We start from the raw sequence: 26,633 nt of genomic DNA on the forward strand, positions 1-26,633 counted from the left end.
ACTCTGCAGGCTATCTTTGCAGTAGATTGCAACACCGCCCCCTTTGGCAGTTCTATCTTGTCTGAAAATGTTGTAGTTTGGAATTAAAATGAATCATCACATGCTTCTCTTTGAACAACTCAATATAATAATCAACTTTTATGAAATAAATGAAAAATAAACGTTTGGTTGCTCAACTGCGTTGCCCACTCCAGTCAGCAGATGGCGATGTGCGTATTTTAGGTTCAGGCGACGCTGCCAGTGTGACGTATAATCTAGTGGACGGGACGCTCCTTCAACAACAACAGCTTGTCAGACACCTCCGTAGCTTTCTAGCAAACACAGCTACAACATTCACGCTCCTTACACTGTTTTTGGTGTATATTAGTCGCTGTGTATTAAACACACTACTGTCGTACGTACTTGTTGACCCATTTAATTATATATTTACGTTGTTTGTCAGCTAGCTGGTTTGCTAAGTTAGCTTAGAACTAGGCTAGTCGCTAATGCTAGCTGGCGAACATCTCCGACCATGAGTTCACTAAGCTACTCTCTTCCTGATAAAGAAGAGGAGGTTTGCTGGACGGAGAAAGAAGCTCTCATCAAAGAGGAGGAGGAAGAGAAATATGTTACTATACAAAAACAAGTAGAGGGTGAGGCTGTTACTGTGAAAGAAGAAGAGAAAGACGTTTCAGTGAAAGAAGAGGAAGACACGTTCAGAGTGAAAGAGGAGGGTGCATTTTTTGGAGTGAAAGAGGAGGAGGGGGAGATTACTGTCACATTGGAGGAAGAAGAGGAGGTTGGAGATCTGTTTAACACCAGTAAGTACCGTCTCTGCAGTCGTTGAACCAATATGCAGTAAAGGGGAACCAATATGCAGTAAAGGGGTTCTACCATTGGTGGGCCGTCAGGGCCAGCAAGGCCTTCTCTAGCTCTAGCTAGCTGGCCTACACATCAGAATATAATTTTTTTTTAAATATATTTTTCCACAAATATGTATTAAATGATTCCTCAGAGTAAGAGTTATACCTTCATTTCATAGCTTTCCTCCTGGTTGCACTGCTTCCAGCCCCAGGTTGAGATTTGGAGGGCTGGTCTTTATGTTAGATCTTTTATCCAATCATATTCAGCCATCATGTGTTGCCAGGGGTCTAAAATCTGCCCTCAGGCCTTCAGAATCAACAGTGCGGGCGCTTGTAGCTTGAAGTGAATGGAAATTAAAATTTAGTGTCAACCAATCAGCTTTAGAGTTGGCTATTGTACGCCTGCTGGCTGGCTCCAGTGTTACACAGGAGCCAGCTAGCAGGCGTAGTGCGTGCACGTCTTTTGATTGGATTACCAATATTGAGAGGCAGGTCCTATGGGCACCTCAGAACTAGGAAACTGCGTACTACTAAGGAATTTGCGTACTACTAAGCTGTTTTTTTCAACCCACAATGGCGGAAGGAGGAGAAGATATCGATTTGGTCGAGGATATAATTATACCGCCATTCTCAAGACAAACTTTTCAAGAAAAGGACGCCGACGCTACAAAGCCTGTCACAGGCAGGTTCGTTCGCCACTTTCAAAGTTCCAACTGCGAGCGCTATCAATGGCTCGCAGGCTCCGAGAAGCACTGCAAACTGTATTGCTGGGAATGCCTGATATTTGCAAGTGATTTGGTGTTTGGAGCCACACTGGCTTTGCAAACTTGAGTTGTCTAACTAAGGCAGCAACGAGACACCAAAGTACGGCTGGGCACTTACAAGCAATGGTGCTTTTGAAAACTTTTGGGGACACCCGAGTGGATCTACAGCTCAACGAACAAGCGCGCAGGGCAATGGAACTGCACAATGAAAAGGTGAAGAAAAATAGGGAAATATTGAAAATACTCATTGATTGTGTCATGTTTTTGGGTAAACGGGAACTTTCATTTAGGGGACACGATGAAAGTGCTGACTCCACAAACAAAGGGAACTACGTGGAGCTTCTTTCTTTTCTTTCTGAAAGCAACACAGATTTACAATACCACCTGTCCACTAACAAAGTGTTCATTGGGACGTCAGGCAAAATACAAAATGACCTAATTTATGCTATTGCTGAAGTGATGGGAGAAGAGATCAAAATGGAGATTAAAAAAGCTCCCTTTGTTGCTGTTATGGTGGACGAGACAACAGATGTGGGAAATGCAGCACAGCTCTCACTCGTCCTGCGTTATGTGACGGACACAGGAGTCAAGGAGTGATTTATCCGATTTGAAGATGTGACAAGCGGCAAGCAAACTGATGACATTGCCGCTCTTATTTTCCGTTTCTTGGAGGAAAATGAATGTAGTCTGGATAAAGTTGTGGCACAGTGTTTGGATGGCGCGGCAGTCATGGCATCTGGACTCAATGGGGTGCAGGCTAAAGTTAAGGAGAGGGCACCGATGGCCTTATTCATTCACTGCTATGCACATCGACTAAATTTAGTACTGACTCAAGGAGCCTCAAAGCTTAAAGAATGCAAGGTCTTCTTTGCCAACCTCAATGGCCTTGCAGCATTTTTCTCACGATCCCCTAAGCGCACGCAACTGCTGGATGACATCTGCAAGCGTTGTCTTCCTAAGGTTGCACCAACGAGGTGGCAATATACATCTAGATTGGTCAATGCAGTCTTTGAAAAGAGAGTTGCCCTAAAGGAGCTGTTTAACCACTTACTGGAACATCATGATGACCATGACGGGGATACTGTGCTTATGGCTGATGGATTTAATGCACGTTTGGATGATTTTGAGTTTTGTTTTTTGCTTGAAACATTCAATGGGATTTTTAATTATTCGGATGGGCTTTTTGGAATTCTACAGAAACAAACTTTGGATGTACAATTCTGCCTGACAAGGGTGAATGAGTTTTGTGACACAATTGAGCGAGAGAGGCGCAGGTTCAGTCAAATCTACGATGACACAGCGCGCATCTCAAGTTCACCCAGCGCACGCAGAGGCCCAGCACAAGGAGACCCTCGCACATACTACCAACAACTCCACAGCAATATTCTGGACAACATTCTTTGCCAGATACGAAACAGGTTTCAAGACCACGAAAAATGTATGTTTCTCTCCCTCCTGAACCCCCAGCACTTTCAGACCTACCGGAAAAAATTCACGCAATCAGCCTTCTCCAGCTTAACAGAGAGTCACGGAACACTGTTCGACCTATCCAAGCTAAAAACAGAACTGACTGTAATGTATGCTATGACTGATTTTGAAGGGAAAATTCCCTCTGATCTCCTTGATTTCCTTAAGCAGAAAAATCTGAATGAGGACATGGGACAACTTTACACATTGGCATGTGTGACAGTGACTATCCCTGTGTCCACGGCTTCTGTCGAGCGGTCATTCTCGGCCTTAAAGCGAATCAAAACCTAATTCCAGAAATGCTACTGGACAGACTCGGCTTTCAGCATTAGCCTCCATGTCGATAGAAAAGGACTTATTGGTGGAACTAAAATGCACAGACTGTACAACAGAGTCATTGAAGTCTTCTTGAAGAAGAAAGGAGGAAGGCTTTTGTGTTCAAAAAATCAGCCTTTGGTGAGTAGGCATACAATGCATTTGATTTTTTATTAAATGTGTATGTATGTTTCGCATTTTATTTCGTTAATATTAAATAGCCTATATATTAACTCAATAAAATGGCAAATAGCCTATGTTGCAAATTATTTGTTTTATTTTATTTTCAGTGAATAGTTATGTCTTTATCATCACGGTGAAACTGCTTTGGGTGCGACAATGCGCTGTTTAGTGAACACACTGTATTTTTTTTTTTTACTTGTGGACCAGAAATGGATTGAAGAAGAATATTAATATAACTCTGTTGCACTCGACTATGCTCTTGCCTATTAGTTGAACTGTACTGTATTGTACTCTTCCCCTGCAATTCTCTGAATAAAAATGTCAATTTCAAGGTGACACAACGCCTGGTTATACTGCGTTTCTGTCTAAATGTATAGTGTCTAGAGCCATGGCATCATAATGATGGTAATAAAAGGTGGATTCATTCGGGTGGGACTGTGTAGGACCTCACTGAAGGCCCAGGACCACGGCACGTCACTGGGTTCTCCACTTTAATGTTGTTCTGAAGGAATGGCAGAAGCTACACTGTAACGTGTAGAACATCAAGAGTGGACCATCAACAAAACGTTAACAATTGATCAAATGCATCCAATGACGATGCCTGAAATATTGTATTCCTCAATATCTCCTATTAGCTTAGCCCAAGATGTACTAAAAAAGGTGCAATCAGCAGTTGTTACATCCATTTAGGGACTTATACATTAATGATATGTACCCATTTGTTTCTTTAAGAATTCACTTCTAAATAAATACCTCATGAGCTTAGTTCAGCTGTTGTACCCCATCAGAACCCAGAATATAAGCCTTTATTTTCTCCAATGTTTGTCAGTAAATATAAACAAACACAGTATATCCTCAAAACATGGTTAAAACTATCATGTTGATATCATGGATGGTTGCATTTCTCCAGCCCCATCCCTCAGCTTTTACCGAAACGGGCAGGGAGTACGCTTTGTTATTGTGTCTACTGCTGATTCCTGCCCCCGTTACTCCTCAAGGTCCAAGGAGTGTATGTTATTTTCAGAGGTAGACTAAAATAGTCAAATATTCCATCTAAATGTGAATCAATGCTCAATTGCAATATGTTTCTAGAAACAAATCACTGTACTTTCATATCATGGAGTGGCCTAGCCAGTCTCCAGACCTTAATCCCATAGAAAATCTTTGGAGGGGGCTGAAGGTTCGAGTTGCTAAACGTCAGCCTCAAACCTTAATGACTTGGAGAAGATCTGCAAAGAGGAGTGGGAAAAAATCCCTCCTGAGATGTGTGCAAACCTGGTGGCCAACTACAAGAAATGTCTGACCTCTGTGATCAGGGTTTTGCCACCAAGTACTAAGTCATGTTTTGCAGAGGGGTCAAATACGTATTTTCCTCATTAAAATGCAAATCATTCAAACCAATCAACATTTTTGACATGTGTTTTTCTGGATTTTTTTGTTGATATTCTGTCTCTCACTGTTCAAATAAACCTACCATTAAAATTACAGACTGATCATTTCTTTGTCAGTAGGCAAACGTACAAAATCAGCATGGGATCAAATACTTGTTTCCCTCACTGTATGTTTTGTTTGATAAAGTTCATATTTATATAAAATAATCTGAGTTTACATTGGCGCGTTACGTTCAGTAGTTCCAAAAACATCCTGTGATTTTGCATCGCCACATCAATTCAACAGAAATACTTATCATAAATGCAAATCATGCAATAATCTCAGACGGCGCTCAGAAAAATAAAAAAAATATCAGAAGTCAACAGAAATCAGAAATAACAATATAAATATTCCCTTACCTTTGATCTTCATCAGAATGCACTCCCAGGAATCCTAGTTCCACAATAAATGCTTGATTTGTTCGATAATGGACATAAATAAATAATGGACAAGTAGCTACTTTTGTTACGGCGTTAGGTACACATCCAAACGCTCGTGCAGGTCAGGCATAACGTCGGACAAAAACTTCCAAAAGTTTATATTACAGAAACATTTCAAACTAAGTATCAAATCATGTTTTTATCATAAATCTTCAATAACTTTCCAACCTTTGTGTGTAGAGAAGCAATGGAACGCAGGTCGCTATTATGTGAAATGCGCGTGACCAGGATATGGCTCTCTGCCAGAAACCTGACTCATTCAGCTGTTATTCAGCCCCACATCACAGTAGAAGCCTCATTCAAGTTTCTAGAGACGGTTGACATCTAGTGGAAGCCCTAGGAAGTGCAACTTCATCCATATCCCACTGTGAATTAATTAGGGTCTGGGTTGAAAATCGACCAACCTCAGATTTCTCACTTCCTGTTTGGATTTCTTCTCAGGTTTTTGCCTGCCATATGAGTTATGTTATACTCGCAGACATCATTCAAACAGTTTTAGAAACTTCCGAGTGTTTTCTATCCAATACCAATAATAATATGCATATATTAGCAACTGGGACTGAGGAGCAGGCCGTTTACTCTGGGCACCTCTGGACACCTTTCATCCAAGCTACTCAATACTGCCCCCTGCAGCCATAAGTTTTAAGCATGCTGTTTGATCAAATCATGAAGACACACAAATGACTTGAGGGAGCCAGAGATCAAGATAACCTAACCAGAAGGAGAAAAATTCTGCCGTTATGCTCCTGAAGTTTCCTGTAGTGGGCTACACCAGCGGTCGGCAACCTTTTCCATTTGGAGTGCCAAATTATCTTACCATTTCTACCACTCTGCGTGCCAGTAAGGATTTTCATATGCATGCATATGCATATGCGCCACCTTTTGCTGCAATTACAGCTGTAAGTCGCTTGGGGTATGTCTCTATCAGTTTTGCACATCGAGAGACTGAATTTTCTTCCCATTCCTCCTTGCAAAACAGCTCGAGCTCAGTGAGTTTGGATGGAGAGCATTTGTGAACAGCAGTTTTCAGTTCTTTCCACAGATTCTCGATTGGATTCAGGTCTGGACTTTGACTTGGCCATTCTAACACCTGGATATGTTTATTTTTGAACCATTCCATTGTAGATTTTGCTTTATGTTTTGGATCATTGTCTTGTTGGAAGACAAATCTCCATCCCAGTCTCAGGTCTTTTGCAGACTCCATCAGGTTTTCTTCCAGAAGGGTCCTGTATTTGGCTCCACCCATCTTCCCATTAATTTTAACCATCTTCCCTGTCCCTGCTGAAGAAAAGCAGGCCCAAACCATGATGCTGCCACCACCATGTTTGACAGTGGGGATGGTGTGTTCAGCTGTGTTGCATTTACGCCAAACATAACGTTTTGCATTGTTGCCAAAAAGTTCAATTTTGGTTTCATCTGACCAGAGCACCTTCTTCCACATGTTTGGTGTGTCTCCCAGGTGGCTTGTGGCAAACTTTAAACAACACTTTTTATGGATATCTTTAAGAAATGGCTTTCTTCTTGCCACTCTTCCATAAAGGCCGGATTTGTGCAATATACGACTGATTGTTGTCCTATGGACAGAGTCTCCCACCTCAGCTGTAGATCTCTGCAGTTCATCCAGAGTGATCATGGGCCTCTTGGCTGCATCTCTGATCACTCTTCTCCTTGTATGAGCTGAAAGTTTAGAGGGATGGCCAGGTCTTGGTAGATTTGCAGTGGTCTGATACTCCTTCCATTTCAATATTATTGCTTGCACAGTGCTCCTTGGGATGTTTAAAGCTTGGGAAATCTTTTTGTATCCAAATCCGGCTTTAAACTTCTTCACAACAGTATCTCGGACCTGCCTGGTGTGTTCCTTGTTCTTCATGATGCTCTCTGCACTTTTGACGGACCTCTGAGACTATCACAGTGCAGGTGCATTTATACGGAGACTTGATTACACACAGGTGGATTGTATTTATCATCATTAGTCATTTAGGTCAACATTGGATCATTCAGAGATCCTCACTGAACTTCTGGAGAGAGTTTGCTGCACTGAAAGTAAAGGGGCTGAATAATTTTGCACACCCAATTTTTCAGTTTTTGATTTTTTTAAAAAGTTTGAAATATCCAATAAATGTCGTTCCACTTCATGATTGTGTCCCACTTGTTGTTGATTCTTCACAAAAAAATACAGTTTTATATCTTTATGTTTGAAGCCTGAAATGTGGCAAAAGGTCGCAAAGTTCAAGGGGGCCGAATACTTTCGCAAAGCACTGTAAAGCCAAAAAAACAAACATTGCATCCTGCAGGTAGAAAATAGCCTAAATATCACATTTTCTGCACATGGCCTGTCTACAACGATCTTGAAACATTGTATCAACTATCAACTTGGTCCTCTGAAACTTGCAACATTGTATAAAATATTCTAGGCCCTCAGTTTCCCGGCACCAGTGAGTTCTGGACAGACACAGCTGTCGGCTATTTGTGCAAAGGATAAGAAGTAATCAGGTATTTTATGACATTTCCACTGGATCAGAGCATTACTTTTTTCCCTTTCATGCTGAGTGGTTATCAAAAGGGTGAGAGCTGGAAATGTTTTACGAAAATACTTTGAGGAGCTATTGTCATACGCAATTGATTTTGATTATACTTTGTTTACTTGCTGTTTGAGGTGAAGAAAAATGTTTTTGAGAAGCGCCACAACTCATTAGTGGTGGTGCGTTAAGACAATCAGAAATACTACCAGACATCCCCAGATGGGCACATTTTATAGGCCTACATTTGTGTGCAGACCAGGTAGACTAGTCCTACTTCTATATGCGTAATTAAGTGTGTGCCCTTACTCTGGACCATTACACCGGATAATCGCAGCTAGCTAGCTGCCACCGAGTTGCCCAGTCTCGAAGCTAGCCTTGAGCCAGGCCCATCTCCTGGCCTGCTCAGTGGACCCTATGATCACTCAGCTACACAGCTGATGCCTCCCAGACTCTTCACTAAGATTATTAGAAGCCACGACATCACCGGATTCCTGCCGTAAGCTCTGGACCTTTGGCTACAGTGGCTAACGCCCTTGTCCCGAAGCTTACACCAGTTAGCCTCGAGCCAGGCGCATCTCCCGGCCAGCGTAGTAAAGACTACCATATAGGCTTCCCTGGTTCATATTTTGCTGTTCACTGGACCCTATGATCACTTGGCTACGTAGCTGATGCCTGCTGGACTGTTCATTAATCACGGTACTCAATTTAGTTTATCTGTCGGTCCCAGCCTCGAACTCAGGCCCTGTGTGTAGTTAACTGACCCTCTCTGCCCATTCATCTCCATTTTAACTGTTGTTGTTGTCTTAGCTAATTAACTGTTGTCTTACCCGTTGTTGTCTTAGCTAGCTCTCCCAATCAACACCTGCGATTGCTTTATGCCTCGCTTTATGTCTCTCTAATGTCAATATTCCTTGTATAATGTTGTTTAGGGTTGTTATCATTGTTTTATTTTACTGCAGAGCCCCAAGTCCCACTCAACATGCCTCAGAACTATTTTGTCCCACCTCCCACACATGCAGTGACCTCACCTAGCATTACTGGTGCCTCCAGAGATGCAACCTCTCTTATCATCACTCAATGCCTAGGTTTACCTCTACTGTATCCGCACTCTACCAAACCCCTGTCTCTACATTATGCCTTGAATCTATTCTACCACGCCCAGAAATCTGCTCCTTTTACTTTCTGTTCCCAATGCACTAGACAACCAGTTCTGATAGCCTTTAGCCACACCCTCATCCTACTCCTCTGTTCCTCTGGTGATGTAGAGGTTAACCCAGGCCCTGTGTGTCCCCAGGCGTCTTGGTTTCATGCATGTTAACATCAGAAGCCTCCTCCTTAAGTTTGTTTTACTCACTGCTTTAGCACACTCCGCCAACCTTGGTGTCCTTGCCGTGTCTGACTCCTGGCTTTGGAATGCCACTATAAATTCTGAAGTTTCCATCCCCAACTACAACTGTCAAAATGAGAGGAGTTGCAATCTACTGCAGAGATGACCTACAAAGTTCTGTCATACTTTCCAGGTCTAAACCCAAACAGTTTGAGCTTCTAATTTTAAATATTAATCTCTCCAGAAATAAGTCTCTCTCTGTTGCTGCCTGTTACAGACCCCCCTCAGCTCCCAACTGTGCCCTGGACACCACATGTGAATTGATTGCCCCCCATCTATCTTCAGAGTTCGTTCTGTTAGGTGACCTAAACTGGGATATGATTAACACCCCGGCCGTCCTACAATCCAAGCTAGATGCCCTCAATCTCACACACATTATCAAGGAACCCACCAGGTACAACCCTAGATCCGTACACATGGGCACCCTCATAGATATTATCCTGACCAACTTGCCCTCCAAATACACCTCTGCTGTTTTCAATCAGGATCACTGCCTCATTGCCTGCATCCGTTATGGGTCTGCGGTCAAACGACCACCCCTCATCACTGTCAAAAGCTCCCTAAAACACTTCTGCAAGCATAAGGATATTGACCTCATCCCGTCAATAGAGGATGCCTGGTTGTTCTATAAAAGTAATTTCCTCACGACCTTAAATAAGCATGCCCCTTTCACGAAATGTGTAACTAAGAACAGATATAGCCCTTGGTTCACTCCAGACCTGACTGCCCTCGACCAGCACAAAAACATCCTGTGGCGTACTGCACTAGCATCGAATAATCCCAGCGATATGCAACTTTTCAGAGAAGTCAGGAACCAATACACACAGTCTGTTCAACCTCTCTTTTGTCTCGTTCGAGATTCCTAAAGATTGGAAACGCTTCCGCGGTCATCCCCCTCTTCAAAGGGGGTGACACTCTAGACCGAAACTGTTACAGACCTATATCCATCCTGCCCTGCCTTTCTAAAGTATTCGAAAGCCAAGTTAACAAACAGATCACTTACCATTTTGAATCTCACTGTACCTTCTCCGCTGTGCAATCCGGTTTCCGAGCTGGTCATAGGTGCACCTCAGCCACACTCAAGGTACTAAATGATATCATAACCGCCACCGATAAAAGACAGTACTGTGCAGCAGTCTTCATCGACCTGGCCAAGGCTTTCGACTCTGTCAATCACCGTATTCTTATCGGCAGACTCAACAGCCTTGGTTTCTCAAATGACTGACTCGCCTGGTTCACCAACTGCTTCTCAGATAGAGTTCAGTGTGTCAAATCGGAGGGCCTGTTGTCCGGACCTCTGGCAGTCTCTATGGGGGTACCACAGGGTTCAATTCTCAGACCGACTCTTTTCTCTGTATATACCAACGATGTTGCTCTTGCTGCGGGTGATTTGTTGATCCACCTCTATGCAGGCGACACCATTCTGTATACTTCTGTCCCTTATTTGTACACTGTGTTAACAAACCTCCAAACGAGCTTCAATGCCATTCAATGCAATACCAAACTCCTTCTGTTGCCACCAACTGCCCTTAAACGCCAGTAAAACTAAATGCATGCTCTTCAACCGATCGCTGCCTGCACCCGCCCGCCTCACTACTCTGGACGGTTCTGACTTAGAATATGTGGACAACAGCCTCCCGGGTGGCGCAGTGGTTAAGAGCGCTGTACTGCAGCGCCAGCTGTGCCATCAGAGTCCCTGTGTTCGCGCCCAGGCTCTGTCGTAACCGGCCGCGACCGGGAGGTCCGTGGGGCGACGCACAATTGGCCTAGCGTCGTCCGGGTTAGGGAGGGCTTGGTCGGTAGGGGTGTCCTTGTCTCATCGCGCACCAGCGACTCCTGTGGCGGGCCGGGCGCAGTGCGCGCTAACCAAGGTGGCCAGGTACACAGTGTTTCCTCCGACACATAGGTGCTTCCGGGTTGGATGCGCGCTGTGTTAAGAAGCAGTGCGGCTTGGTTGGGTTGTGTATCGGAGGACTTCATCCTTCGTCTCTCCCGAGCCCGTACGGGAGTTGTAGCGATGAGACATGATAGTAGCTACTACAACAATTGGATACCACGAAATTGGGGAGAAAAAGGGGTAAAAAAAAAAAAAAAAAAAAAAAGAATATGTGGACAACTACAAATACCTAGGTATCTGGTTAGACTGTAAACTCTCCTTCCAGACTCATATTAAGCATCTCCAATCCAAAATTAAATCTAGAATCGGCTTCCTATTTCGCGGGTGATTACTTGATCCACCTCTACGCAGACGACACCATTCTGTATACATCTGGACCTTCTTTGGACACGGTGTTAACAAATCTCCAAACGAGCTTCAATGCCATTCAATGCAATACCAAACTCCTTCTGTTGCCACCAACTGCTCTTAAACGCTAGTAAAATTAAATGCATGCTCTTCAACCGATCTTGCCTGCACCCGCCGCCTGACTAGCATCACTACTCTGGACGATTCTGACTTAGGTATTTGTTTTTGTCCACATATTCTAGGTGTCTGGTTAGACTGTAAACTCTCCTTCCAGACTCATATTAAGCATCTCCAACCCAAAATTAAGTCTAGAATTGGCTTCCTATTTCGCCACAAAGCCTCCTTCACTCACGCTGCCAAACATACCCTCGTAAAACTGACTATCCTACCGATCCTTGACTTCGGTGATGTCATTTTCAAAATAGCCTCCAACACTCTACTCAATAAACTGGATGCAGTCTATCACAGTGCCATCGGTTTTGTCACTAAAGCACCATATACCACCCAACACTGCGACCTGTATGCTCTCGTCGGCTGGCCCTCGCTACATATTCGTCGCCAAACCCACTGGCTCCAGGTCATCTATAAGTCTTTGCTAGGCCGCCATAACTCGGCTCACTGGTCACCGTAGCAACACCCACCCATAGCACACGCTTCAGGAGGTATATCTCACTGGTCATCCCCAAAGCCAACACCTACTTTGGCCGCCTTTCCTTCCAGCTCTCTGCTGCCAATGACTGGAACGAATTGCAAAAATCGCTGAAGTTGTAGACTCATAAATCCCTCACTAACTTTAAGCATCAGCTATCTGAGCAGTGGATCGCTGCAGCTGTACACAGCCCATCTGTAAATAGCCCATCCAACTGCCTACCTCATCTCCATGTTTTTATTTTTTTTGCACCCCAGTATTTCTACTTGCACATCATCATCATCTGCACATCTATCACTCCAGTGTTAATTTGCCAAATTGTAATTACTTCACTACTATGGCCTATTTATTGCCTTTCCTCCTTACTCCATTTGCACACTGTATATTGATTTTCCTATTGTGTTATTGACTGTACGTTTGTTTATCCCACATGTAACTCTGTTGTTTTTTTGTCGCACTGCTTTGTAAATGAGAACTTGTTCTCGACTGGCCTACCTGGTTAAATAAGTGTGAAATACAAAATAAAATCTTAACTTTATTGACAACCCCCAAATGGATACTGTCATTAACCCGGTTCTTAACCTTTTAGGGATAGGGGAGCATTTTCACTTTGGATGAATTGCGTACCCATAGTGAACTGCCTCCTACTCTGTCCCAGATGCTAATATATGCATATTATTATTACTATTGGATAAAAAACACTCTGAAGTTTCTAAAACTGTTTGAATTATGTCTGTGAGTATAACAGAACTCATAGGGCAGGCGATCTTCCAAACAGGAAGTGGAAATTCTGGGGCTGGTTGATTTTCAACTCATTGATTCTCTACTTAGTTTGACCAGTTTATTCGACCTGGAATATATATTTTTTAAGTTTTCGTCCGAGTTCGCCTGGACCAGCGCCAGCTTTTGGACATGTGAACTAAACGTGCTAGCTAAAGTAGCTAATTGGCCACTAGTAATGGACATTATGGAACAAAACAACGATTTATTGTGGAACTAGGATTCCTTGCACTGCATTCTGATGAAGGATCATCAAAGGTAAGGGAATATTTATGATGTCATTTCGTATTTCTGTTGACTCAAACTTGGCGGAGAAATATAGTTACGTCTGAGCGCCGTCTCAGATTATTGCATGGTATGCTTTTTTCGTAACGTTTTTTAAAAATCTGACACAGCGGTTGCATTAAGAACCAGTATATCTTTAATTAAATGTAAAACATATCTTTTGTCTAAGTTTATGATGAGTATTTCTGTTATTTGACGTGGCTCTCTGTAATTACTCTGGATATTTTGGAGGCATTTCTGAACATGGCGCCAATGTAAACTGAGATTTGTGGATATAAATATGCATATTATCGAATAAAACATAAATGTATTGTGTAACATGATGTCATATGAGTGTCATCTAATGAAGATTATCAAAGATTAGTGATTAATTTTATCTCTAATTCTGCTTTTGTGACTATCTTTGGCTGGGAAAAATGGCTGTGTGTTTTTGGGGATTTGGTGGTGATCTAACATAAATATATGTTGTGTTTTCGCTGTAAACCATTTAAAAAATCGGACACGATGGGTAGATTAACAAGATGTTTCTGTCATTTGCTGTATTGGACTTGTTAATGTGTGAAAGATAAATATTTCGGAAAAATATTTTTGAATATCCTGCGCTGCCTTTTCAGCGGAATGCTGGGGGGTGGGGGGGTTTCTTTAGCGGAACCTGTGTCGTAGACAGGTTAATAATTACACATAATTCATAATACTGTAGCAAACACATTAAACAGGACATTCAAACGAGCCTTACAATTATAATCCAAAGTAGTGTGAAATGTACTCATAAGCAACCTGGAAATGGATGTTACTCCCCTGAGTTTTCCCCCATTCACATTCAGAATACATTGTGAAAAACTAAAATCTTTACTCGCCATTTTTGCTCCAGGCAGATATAGTACATCCATAACTATCGATTTCCTCATTAGCAGGGAGGAGTTCCTGCAATCAAATCGCCCTCGTGCCCCAATTTTAGCAAACACAGAAAGGGGCCTATATTGGAGGCCAAAAGTTGTCTGGCACACTGTTTAGGGTTTCAACAACATGAATATCTTATTTCTATCCTACAATCATGGATGTTACTACTAATGTGAAAACAAGACAACATATGACTATTCTTGCTCATTTTAAGACAATTGTCAAATAATTTTAACATTCATTACAGACATTACAATTGTTGTATAACATCATGGCTACGCTGTTGGCATCAACTTTTACAGGGGATTACCGCTGTTGTGGGCCTTTAATCATCTGTCTGACTTTGTTGTTCACACAGGAGAGAGACGGGATTATCGTGGATCCTCTGGGAAGCCTCAACAACCTTATGATGCTGAAGAGACAAAGAAGAGTCTCTCCAGATCAGAACACCTCAATAAACACCTGCAGAGATCCACAGGGAGGAGAACTCATTGCTGCTCTGACTGTGGGAAGAGATTCACGTCATCAGGCATTAAAATGCACCAGAGAACACACACAGGAGAGAAACCGTATAGCTGTGCTCAATGTGGGAAGAGTTTTGGTGGATCTGGCTCTCTGACAGTGCACCAGAGAACACACACAGGAGAGAAACCATATAGCTGTGTTCAATGTGGGAAGAGTTTTGGTGGATCTGGCTCTCTGACTGTACACCAGAGAACACACACAGGAGAGAACCCTTTCAGCTGTGGTCATTGTGGGAAGAGATGCACTACATCTGGCCATCTAACTATACACCAGAGAACACACACAGGAGAGAAACCTTATAGCTGTAGTCAATGTGGTAAGAGTTTTGGTCAATCTGGAGAGCTCACAGTGCACCAGAGAACACACACAGGAGAGAAACCTTATATCTGTGTTCAATGTGGGAAGAATTTTGGTCGATCTGGCTCTCTGACAGTGCACCAGAGAACACACACAGGAGAGAAACCTTACTGCTGTGATCAATGTGGGAAGAGATGTACTACATCTGGCAATCTAACTCTACACCAGAGAGCACATACAGGAGAGAAACCTTATACCTGTGGTCAATGTGGGAAGAGTTTTGCTGCATCTAGCACTCTGACTCAACACCAGAGAACACACACAGGAGAGAAACCTTACAGCTGTGTTCAATGTGGGAAGAGTTTTGCTGCATCTAGCACTCTGACTCTACACCAAAGAACACACACAGGAGAGAAATCTTACAGCTGTGTTCAATGTGGGAAGAGTTTTAGTCAATCTTGCCATCTGACTCTACACCAGAGAACACACACTGGAGAGAAACCGTATAGCTGTAATCAATGTGGGAAGAGCTTTACTCAGCTAAACAGCCTGATATTGCACCAGAGAACACACACAGGAGAGAAACCTTACAGTTGTGTTCAATGTGGGAAGAGTTTTCGTCAATCTTGCCATCTGACTCTACACCAGAGAACACACACAGGAGAGAACTCATCAGAAAATACATGAAGGAGTTGTTTCATGATATCAATGAAATAATTTCACAATGTAGAATGTTTTTAACATTGTATTTGGAGTATTTTAAGGTATTTCACGATGTAGAATCCTAAACGTTTGCCCCCTGTTCTATTGATTTCACCATGATATGGATATTAGCCTTGGGAAAAATCCAGGCTCTGAATTGAAAGAGTACTATTTATGTGATTTAACAAAAAGTGACTAACACAAAAAGAGCTGTGTTACACTTCCCGTGTTGGTGACCCACTTGAATCAAAATGCAACAGTTTAAAATGTAGCTAGCTGTTTTCTACAAATTGTCCTCTAACCAGTGATGTACACATTATTCTCTGATTCCGTGTGGTTTTTGAGCTGTTAGTTTTGACAGGACGTGCAACCTCATCTCCTTCTTCTCGGCACAATTGATTTCAACATGATATCTTTGAGTGATGACAAATAAGTGTTGCGTTCCTTTGTTTAGCGACCCCTACATTTAAATGCATCACTCCAAAATGTAGTTGACTGTCTTCTGCAGGTTGTCCTCTAATCAGTGAGGTAAAAGATATCTCCCATTTCAATGTGTTCTTTTAGTTGTGTTAGTTTCAAAAGCACGTACAACCTGATTTCCCCCCTAATCGATATCAGTGATTTATTGCTACTTGTCAAAACAAGTGTTTCTGATGCGTGTGCAGTTTATAAGGAGCTTGTTTAAAAAATACAAGTAATATGATTATTGTGGCAGATGTTTGTGTACATAGCACATTTTATGTTTAGGTTTTCAATAAATCAAAAACTGCATATTGGTAATTGATTTGAACACGTTAAAACTGTGTTTTTACTTTGGGGCTATCCCACGTAGCAAAATGTAATTGAAAAGAAGACTATGACTGACGTCCAATATTTGTTCGGTTGTAGTTGAAAATATGTATTTTCGGGTCATTTTTTAAATTACTTTAAAACAACGTAATTTCAACGTACTTTCAGTAGCCGAGTGGTTAGAGCGTTTGGCAGTAACCGAAAGGTTGCTGGATCGAATCCCCGAGCTGATAAGGTAAAAATATATTGTTCTCCCCCCAGTTAACTCACTGTTCCTAGGCCGTCACTGTCAATAAGAAGTTGATCTTAACTGACTTGCCTAGTTAAATAAAAAGTGGACTAGAGTTCTATTAGCTAGTGAGTTTTTGGGTTCTATTAAAAAAAATGGAAAAATAATACTATTGTATATTACTATTTCGATTTTTTTTGTTGTTGCTGTCTTCAATTGTTGCCAGCCATCAGACCACATGTTTATATTGTAGAAGGTGAAGCATTGTAGTTGATTATAATGTGAAATGGAAGTTGTTTTCTGTTGGTGGTGAGCAAACTTGTCCAACAGAAATATAGGATATATTTGTTGTCTTAAAGGGGAATGTTTTACAGGCTTTGGTTTTTCCATTTATGTTGTGAGGTTGAACTTTAGCTCATTAGCACGTAAGACGCACTGATTGGTGTCACCTCGTTAGTCAGTATGTGTTACACCTGTGCTGGCTTGTCCATCTCGTTAGTGGGAAGGTGTTTCACCTGAGCTGGTCCAGGTTCTATTTAAGAGTGTCTGGCCCAGTGCTCCAGTTGTCTTGATAGATGTGGAGTCAACACCTTTAGTTGCGCCACCTTTTTGATTAAAATATGTTTTCATTCCAAGTTGAAGCTTCTTTCTGAAGAGAGCTTATTTTATAAAATGAATCAATACAAGCAAACAAGATCGGTTCCGGGGATTGGTATGGCAAATACCTTACGATTTGCCTGGACTGAAAATGAGATGGAGCCGTGGAGTAGAGAGACATTTGGAAGGACTATTTTGATGGGATGCCTCAGGATAGAGGTGAAGGAAGTGCTCTGCCTTCAAGGGAACCCGAATGAGAAGGCTTTCGATGTGACGTTTCACAAAGAAGAAAAACACGACGAAGTAATGAAGATGGCAAAGGAAGCGGAGAAAACGGGACCCCTGTGCCATTATGCGGTGACCAGCCTGGCGAAGAACAACTTCAGGGTGGTCACCGTAACCATGTACAATCCGCACGTGAAAGATGAAGAGGTGAGGGCCTTTCTGGGGAGGTACATGGACAATGTCTCCTCAGCGAGGTACCTCAGGGACTCCCTGGGTTTCTGGAACGGGAGAAGAGGGTTCCAGGCGTTACTCAGGGAGTCCCCGAAGAGTGTGGATGGCTACCTCCATCCTCCGGCGATGTTCTCCCTGGGGGCTGACAGGGGAACACTCTACTATGCCCGTCAGCCCCCGTTCTGCAGGCGTTGTATGGCCTACGGCCATATCCTGGCCTCGTGCAGTGCCAAGAGGTGTCGATTTTGTGGGTCGGAAGAGCACGAGGCCAAGGAATGTGACGAGCCCAAGGCTTGCCACGGGTGTGGCTCAAGAGCACACCTGTGGCGTGATTGCCCGGCTCGTCACAGGTCATACGCGTCTGCAGCTGGGGGGGGAGCGGGGGATGGGGGGAGGGAAGAAAGGACGCGTGCGGATTGCATGGATGGCACAGGGGAAAAGACGGCGCAGGAAGAAGATGGGAAGAAGGATGAGGTGGGAAGAAAGAGGCGAGGAGAAGAAAAGAATGGAACAGAAGGAGAGAAGAAAAAGGGGACGGAAGAAGGTGGAGGAGCTGAGAAGAGGGAGAAGGGGACAGTCGTACGAGAAGGAGTGGAAGAGGGAACGGGGACAGTGACGGAGGGAGGAGGGGAGGTGGGAGGGGAGGGGGTGGTAGGGGGGGGAGATGGGGGGAAGGGGTGGGGGGACAGCCTGCCAGGCTTCCTCGAGGTCGAAATGAGGGATTTGGTGGAGGGGTTAGTGGGGATGGGACGTTGTGTCTCCCCGCTACCTCCTTCACCAAAGAAGAAAGGGATAAAGAGGGGGAGCTTGGCAGGAAGTGAGAGGGAGGGGGGTGTGGAGGGGGAGGGGGGGGTTAAGAGAGTGGCGGGGGGGGGAGGGGAGGGTAATTTGTCCTCCCGGTTTGCCTCAGCCCCTTGCATTTTAGTGGATGACTCCAGTGAGGGGTCGGTGGGTTGTTTGCTAGAGGGATCCCAACTCCTGTTTGGGGAGATGGGGTCCCCTATATGCAGCCCCGAGGCAAACAGGGAGGGGGGGATGGTGGGTGGGGAGGGAGGACCCAACACACTGCCTGGATCATGGGTTGGGATGGAGGACGGGGGGGCGTCAGGAGAGGAGAGGACGTCCCCGCCGGTGGAGATGGACCAGGGGAGCATCGGGTGAGTCTCCTGGTTTTTCTTTGGGTTTTGGGGTTTTTATTTGTTGTAAATATTTAAATGAATAGTTCTGTTTCTTTTTTTAGTCTAAATGTTAGGGGCTTAAGGGATAATGTTAAAAGGAGGGCGGTTTTTTGTTATTTAGAGGGTGTGGGGTTTGATTTCTGTTTTTTACAGGAGGCTCACCTGAGGGATGGTGGGGATGTGTGTAGATTTAAGAGGGAGTGGGATAAGGGGGAATCTTTTTGGGGCATAGGAGGGGTGCACTCAACAGGAGTAGGGATTTTGTGTGGGCATAGAGAGGTTAAAATAGAGAACACTTTTGTAATAATGCAGGGTAGAGTTTTGGGGATAGATGTTAAGTTTAGAGAAGCTAGATATAGGTTAATTGGGGTGTATGGGCCACAGGTGGCGGCAGACAGGAGGGAGATGGTGGACTGTCTGGCGCCCCTGTGTGTTACAAACAGGCACTTGGTGATAGGAGGAGACTTTAATATAGATTTAGGGTTAGGCGGTGATAGCAGTGCAGGTGCCATCTCTGGGCTAATGGCTTGCCATGGTCTGGTTGATGGTGGCCTGCACACTACTCCGGCAATGGTCGTTCCTACATGGCGCAACTCCAGGGGGGTTGCGCGGAGGCTCGACTACATTTTTGTATCCAGGTCTTTGGGTCAGTTGTCTGGGCGGCTGTTGCCTGTTTTCTTCACGGATCACGACGGGGTGTTCCTGCAGGTGGGGTCGCCAGTCTGCCTCTTCGGTAGGGGGTACTGGAAGTTAGATCGGGATATACTGGAGGAGCAGGCTTTCGTTGATGCATTTTTTTGTTTCTTTCGGAGGCTTGACGGCCTCCGGTCCATGTGCGAGGGGGTGTTAGAGTGGTGGGATTTAGTCAAGGGGAGGATAAGGGCTTTTATAATAGGATATTGTAGAAGGAAAAAAAGGGAGGAAAGGAGGGAGGTGGATCGTATCCAAAGGTTAATTGAACTCGAGTACGAGGCAGGCAACCTCGGCGGGTCGATTGACTGGGAGAGATTCGCAGCCCTAAAGGCGCAGCTCAGGGAGCTGCAGGAGCAGAAGGCTCGAGCTTTCCTGGAGCGTGCGCATAGTGGCTTTCTAGAACATAATGAGACTTGTTCCGCTATGTTCTTTAAGTCGGTTAGGGCCAGACAGAGTAGGAAGGTAATGAAGGGAGTTAGGGAAGAAAATGGTAGTATAGTAAGTAAACCAGAGGAAATGGGAGGGGTGACAACTGATCATTTCCAAGGTTTATTTAAGTTAAGGGAAATAGATGTAGAGCAGGGAAACGTGTTTTTAGAACACTTGTCTCGGCGGTTGCCAGAGGACATTAGAGACGTGATGGAGGCCCAGATCTCACTAGAAGAGGTTGAGAGCGCTCTTAGGAGGATGGGAAAAGGGAAGGTGCCTGGGATGGATGGGCTGCCGGCTGAGTTTTACCTCAAGTTTTGGGGTATACTTGGACCAGTGGTTCTCGAAGTCTTGAAGGCCATCCTTGAGACGGGGGTCCCGGGGGGATCAATGGCTGTTGGTGTGCTGTCACTTCTTTATAAGAAGGGGGAAGCAACTGACCTTGGCAACTGGCGGCCATTGACCATGCTGTGCGTAGATTACAAGATTCTTGCAAAGGTTTTAGCAGACCGGTTGCGCACAGCCCTTCCCTACGTCGTCCACGAGGATCAGACGTGCGGGGTAGAGGGCCGCTCTATAAGATGGAACCTACAGTTGATCAGGGATTCCATCGCTTGGGTTGAAGATAGAGGGCTGCCTTTAATGGTAGCAGCGCTAGATCAGGCGAAAGCTTTTGATCGCGTGAATAGATATTTTCTATTCAGGGTGTTAGGTAGATTAGGATTTGGGGAGAAGTTTATAGGATGGATCCGTACTTTATATGTCGGAGCGGGGTGTCGAGTTAGTGTAAATAGTCACTTAGGTGACGTTTTTGACCTCTCGTCTGGGGTCAGGCAGGGATGCCCACTCTCGGCTCTCCTCTTCGTTCTGTACATGGAGCCTCTGGGGGCTGCCATTAGGGCAGACACAGGGGTGGAAGGCTTGTTGATCCCTGGAAGCGGTGGGCTGCGTGTTAAGATGACGCAGTACGCCGACGACACTTCCTTGCTGTTGTGCAAGGACTCGTGCCTGACAAGGTCCCTTGCCATCTTTGGGGATTTCACCCGAGCGTCGGGAGCGGTTCTGAACCATGCAAAGTCTTCCGTCAAGTTTTTCGGAAGATGGCGCGGTAGAACGGATGTGCCTGGGGGGTTATCTCTCTGTGAAGGGGCCCTGAGGATTCTCGGGGTTCATTTTGAGACCTCCGGCTCAGCGACGCTAAACTGGAACATGCGTATCGCAGTGGTACAGAGGAAGCTAGCAATGTGGAAGGCTAGGTATTTGTCTTTTATGGGCAAAGTCCTGGTCCTAAAGGTGGATGTGTTGCCGTCTCTTTTGTATGTGGCATACATCTATCCATTGCCGGCTTGTCTGAGGAGGCCTCTAGTGAGGCTTGTGTTTCAGTTTATGTGGAGTGGCAGGTGCGAGTGGGTCGCCAGGGCACGCATGATCTGTCCCATCGGGGAGGGAGGTAGGGGGGTACCACATTTCCCCCTCAAGCTGGACGGCATTTTTGTTTCTTTCTTGTTGACGGAGCTTGCTCGTCCGGTTATACACCCGTCCGGTTACCTCCTGCAGGTGTTCTTCTCATATAAGGTGAGAAGCGTAATGGTGTGGTCTAACACGGGTCCTCGGGCGGAACAGCTGCCGTGGCATTTTGGCCATGCGGCCAAGTGGCTGCGTGCGCACCCCGAGGTTGAAGTTGCCCGAGTAGGTTTAGACCACAGGCACCTGTACGAGGAGGTCATGCAGTCAGGGAGTCCTGCGCCTGTAGCGGGCATCTCGTCAGTGGTCTGGGAGGGAGTGCAGGCGCAGGGCCTGGACAACAGGCTCAAGGACCTGAATTGGTTGGGCCTCCATAAGTGCTTGCCGGTACGTGCCATCTTGTACCGGTATAGTTTGGTGCAATCCCCCACCTGTCCAAGATCCTCTTGTGGCAGGGAGGAGACTGTGCGCCATGCCTTCTGGGACTGTGCCTTTGCCGGACTAGTCTGGGCTAGGGCACGGGTAATGCTAGGTGTGGTTAGGAGTGATTTTGTTTTGACATGGGCTAGGCTAGAGAGAGGCGTAGGGAGAGCAAAGGAAACGGATAGAGACAGGTTTCTGCTGTGGCTTCTCATGAGTCTCTTTAAAAAGGGACTGTGGGAAGCCAGGCAGAATTTAGTCAAGACAGGGAGAGATTGGGGGGTGGAAGGGATAGTGAGAAGGGTGGAAGGTGATTTGAGGGGGAAGATGAAGAGGGAGGAGAGGAAGTGGGGGAAGCATGCGGCACGGGAGAGGTGGAAAGGGGGTTTAGGGCTGGGAGTGTTAGAGTGAGTTTGGTAAGGGGATAGATTAGGGAAGGGGAGATAGGGAAAGGGTTAGGTATTGGTTAGGTATGACGGGGAGGGACGATGCTCCCCTGAGGTTTGTTTTTGTTTGATGTTTTTGTAAATAGAATTAATTAAGAATGAATGAGAAATATGATTTTGTAATAGTATGAATGGTATTGATTGTAATAAATTATTTTAACCACCTTTTTGGTTTGCTTCCTGTCTTTACGTTTGGTGGGGTTTTTTCTTTTGTTTGTCGCTTCTTGGGCAGATTTAGTGGGTCTCATGGTGGGTGTCTTTTAGGTCCCTGTTGTTGTTACTAGTCAACTTTCAGTGGACATTGAGAGCAAAATTGCAAGATTATGTTATAATATTTTTATTGCATCAAATGGTTGTTTTATGCAACAGAATAGAGAGTTCTTAGAACTATAGTTTCTGTGTGTTCTACTGAGGATGGGCCCCTGGGTGAAAACACTGACAGGAGATTTACAATGTATTTTAGGTGATAAAACCTAAAGAGACCGCATGAGTTTCTGTTCTATATGGTACCAGGGAGAGATGACCCCAGGGCAAGACCCTGGTCTCTACACAAAGAGGACTGTTTTTACAGCAGATGCTGTCTGCTGTGAATTATAAGTATATTTCATACAAGTCTTAACCTTGTGACCTGTTCTATACATCTATTGTTTGTCATGTAGATTGAAAGGGGTGTATCTTGGCTGTAAAATACTTTTGTCTCGTGGCTCTCAACGAATCATCTGGGGGTGATTTGTCGACCAGCCATCATTATCGTAGAGCACTCAATTGATTCACTTTATATGTGTGCGTTGTATTGCCCTGCTCCCATATTAAGTATATAAAGATTTAGTTTAAGAATAACTGACTTGTGTTTCTCTTCATTTGATATTAGAGAAATTAACCACCACATTTGGCAATGGGGATATGAATCCTGACATCCTGGGTAAATCGTGCACGAGGATCCCTCAAACTTGCAATCTCAGGGAGAGCACACTTCGGGAATGGAGCAGATGCACCAACCTTTGATCTGAGAGGCAGCGAGCGAACCCCTTATCATGGTTCCTCAAAGAACCTTTTGGGGTTCATTTCTTAAACTCCCTGTCCACCCTCCCTCCATTATAAAAACATATTTTAATAATGACAATATTGATTTAAATAATTCATTCTTTATTTAATGGCACCACACATGTGAATTAATATTTAGAAAACACATTTCTGCAGACATGTCAGACCATACATTTACTTTGTTTAGTGCTTTTCATGACATTTAAATATTTTTTTGATAATGATGTACAATAAAAACAACATACATTAAAAATGAATCATAGGTAAACTAACAATATTGTAGACTTGATGCTAAATACAGATATTTCCGCTTCAGTGTGTATATCATATTCACTTATGTTAGGAAGTTTGCCATCTTTATGACCGGCCCTGGTAACTTTACCCAACTTCTCTTATCCCCAGAACACAGTAACTTAACAACATAAGTGTTTTTCTGACATTTTGGGGAAAATTAATAGAAAATAATTAAATACACCCCTAGCAGAGACCCAAGTCCCATGGGGACGTCCTCGAGGGCGTGGATGTTCTCCCCATCAAAGGCCAGCGGGATTTCACTCTCATGGTGAAATGGATTTCCACCGATGTGCAATAAAGGAGTGAAGAGCGGTGAAATCTGTGTCAACAAAAGTAAGAAAAGATTCATACACATACAATTAACATAACATAACAAATGTTCAGCTGTAGTTTTATATAAGCATGCACACCTATGTTTATGAAGAAACATATGATTGGTGCATAGGCATACCTTGGGTCCTCTTTGAAGAGGTAGGGCAAGAGTAAAATCGCTGCTGTGGTCTCCAGTCCAAGTAAAGTAAAGCAATGATCTTACTACACTTGCTAATTTTATTACAAAATACATTAGAGAAAGGGAATGAATAAGAGCAAATCCCTATTCTGTATTGTCCTTCAAGGACAGGCAAAATAGCAGGATGATGTCCTCACCCCTGCCTCGCCTCTCTACCTCTGCTAGTCCTTCAATTCTCTTTTTGTCTATATCCATTCCATGGACTTGATTCATTTCTGAGAAGATCTGAAAAGATAATTTGCACACATTTGGATGCTAATAGATTTCAGTTTGTATTGACTGCTATGAAAGTTAAATGTACACTTCAAATGCAGCTGTCCTGCAACAGATCTGTTCCTTCTTCTTGATCCCAATTGCATTGTGTCCATGTTCTGTCCTATAAGAATATCAAAGGAAGAGAAAATGTGTCAAAGAATCGTCTTACAAGCATTAAAATATATATATTAAATAAACATTGAAAGATAAATGGCATCAATATACAATTGAATGTAAAATAGAAGAACATATTGGGGAAAGCACTAGCCAATACAGTACTGCCACACAGGCCTAATATCACATTTCAAGATATCTTTGTACACAAATTGTTCAATATTTTACCAGGCTGACTTGAATGATTATACGCAACATTTTGCTGCGTGGCAATACTGTGTTTGGATTCTAAAGGGCATTTATACAAAATAGGTAGTATCACTGTATTAATACCATTATGTATTTGAATCCCATCTTCAGCTACCATCTAAGATATTAATTTCCCTCCACAGGGGCGCAGACATGTAACCTTTCCAAAATGGGATAGTATTGTCCTTGTAACGTTTCCAAAATGGGATAGTATTGTCTATATAACGTTTCCAAAATGGGATAGTATTGTCCTTGTAACGTTTCCAAAATGGGATAGTATTGTACATGTAACGTTTCCAAAATGGGATAGTATTGTACATGTAACGTTTCCAAAATGGGATAGTATTGTACATGTAACGTCTCCAAAATGGGATAGTATTGTACATGTAACGTTTCCAAAATGGGATAGTATTGTACATGTAACGTTTCCAAAATGGGATAGTATTGTACATGTAACGTCTCCAAAATGGGATAGTATTGTACATGTAACGTTTCCAAAATGGGATAGTACTGTCCATGTAACGTTATGCCCCCTTGTGAGTTAATAGTATTGCAGGCTATATAAAGAGGAAGACGTTTCAGTTCGTTGTAACATCTCGTCTGGACAGGTCACCGTCCTTAGTTAGTTAGTTAACGTTAGCTAGTTCATTATCACAAAAGTGGGAACTGCTCTAGATTGGAAACTTACGTTAATGAGTGTAAAGCCATGTTGGCTTTATGGAAACGGTAAATATAGTTGAGGGAAATAATCCAAACCTAGTTGTGCCTAGTTAGGACATAACGTTATCTAGCTAGATAACGGTACTGTACTGTAGCTCACACAACGCTGACGGTCAAACCCGGCTTTCTAATATTTACGGTAATTAACTATAGCAACGTTATGGAAGATATTCACAGAAAACCATCATTGTCTTCGTTATTCATTTTTAGTATGTTTTATTATATATAAATTATTTCGAGACATTCAGAGCCAAACATCAACCCAACTTAACCTTTTTAACTTGTTGTCGCATCCAAACTTGTCACCATCGTTTTCAGTTGTAATTGCGAAGTTCCCGGAAGAAGTCCAGCAACAACGGAGGTTCCTCGATGAACCCACCTTCTAACAAGTTCTTTGAAGAACCTTTTGGGGCTGTTTTTCATTGACCAAGAACCCTACGGTTCTTAGGGGTTCTGAGAACAACTCCAGTTGAACCCTTCATTTTTAGAGTTGACGTCGGCTCTATTTACTCTCAGATTCAAAACATGATGATTAACATCAACGATACAGTCAGCTGCTGCTGCTCCAATACAGTATGAGGTGAGACGGTGAACTGACGTTGAACTGGGCAGTCAGCTGCTGCTGCTCCAATACAGTATGAGGTTAGACGGTGAACTGATGTTGAACCATAATGATTAAGTTAATTAGTGAAACTTAAAATAGTATATGGCATATTAAATATTACTCTATTGTTATCATATAGAAGCATCGTGGAATGTTGTACATCATATTAAATATTACTCTATTGTTATCGTATAGAAACATCATGGAATATTGTACATCATATTAGCATCAACATACATTATTGTTTCATTCAATTTCACATAAGGATATTTAATATTTTCAAGTTCAGAACCCATCACCTGCTATGTAAAAGAGACAGAAGAATGCACAATGTTCAATGCTATCTGGGATACTTGGGACATCCCTACCCTAAACTTAGCCATTTTAAATGTCAACTTCAACGGGCT

General features: G+C 43.5%; 1 protein-coding gene across 1 annotated transcript; it reads left to right on the plus strand.

Annotated features, from left to right (window-relative positions):
• Positions 1-120: 120 nt before the first annotated feature.
• On the plus strand, positions 121-16,524 carry LOC118938062 (uncharacterized). The gene is made up of 2 exons (XM_036939725.2): positions 121-800; positions 14,569-16,524. The coding sequence occupies exons 1-2, from the start codon at positions 512-514 to the stop codon at positions 15,717-15,719; spliced, it is 1,440 nt and encodes a 479-aa protein (XP_036795620.2). The 5' UTR covers positions 121-511; the 3' UTR covers positions 15,720-16,524.
• The last annotated feature ends 10,109 nt before the right edge of the window (positions 16,525-26,633 follow it).

Source organism: Oncorhynchus mykiss, chromosome 13, assembly GCF_057628025.1.
Source record: "Oncorhynchus mykiss isolate SJ-2025 chromosome 13, ASM5762802v1, whole genome shotgun sequence".
NCBI classification, from domain to species: Eukaryota; Metazoa; Chordata; class Actinopteri; order Salmoniformes; family Salmonidae; genus Oncorhynchus; species Oncorhynchus mykiss.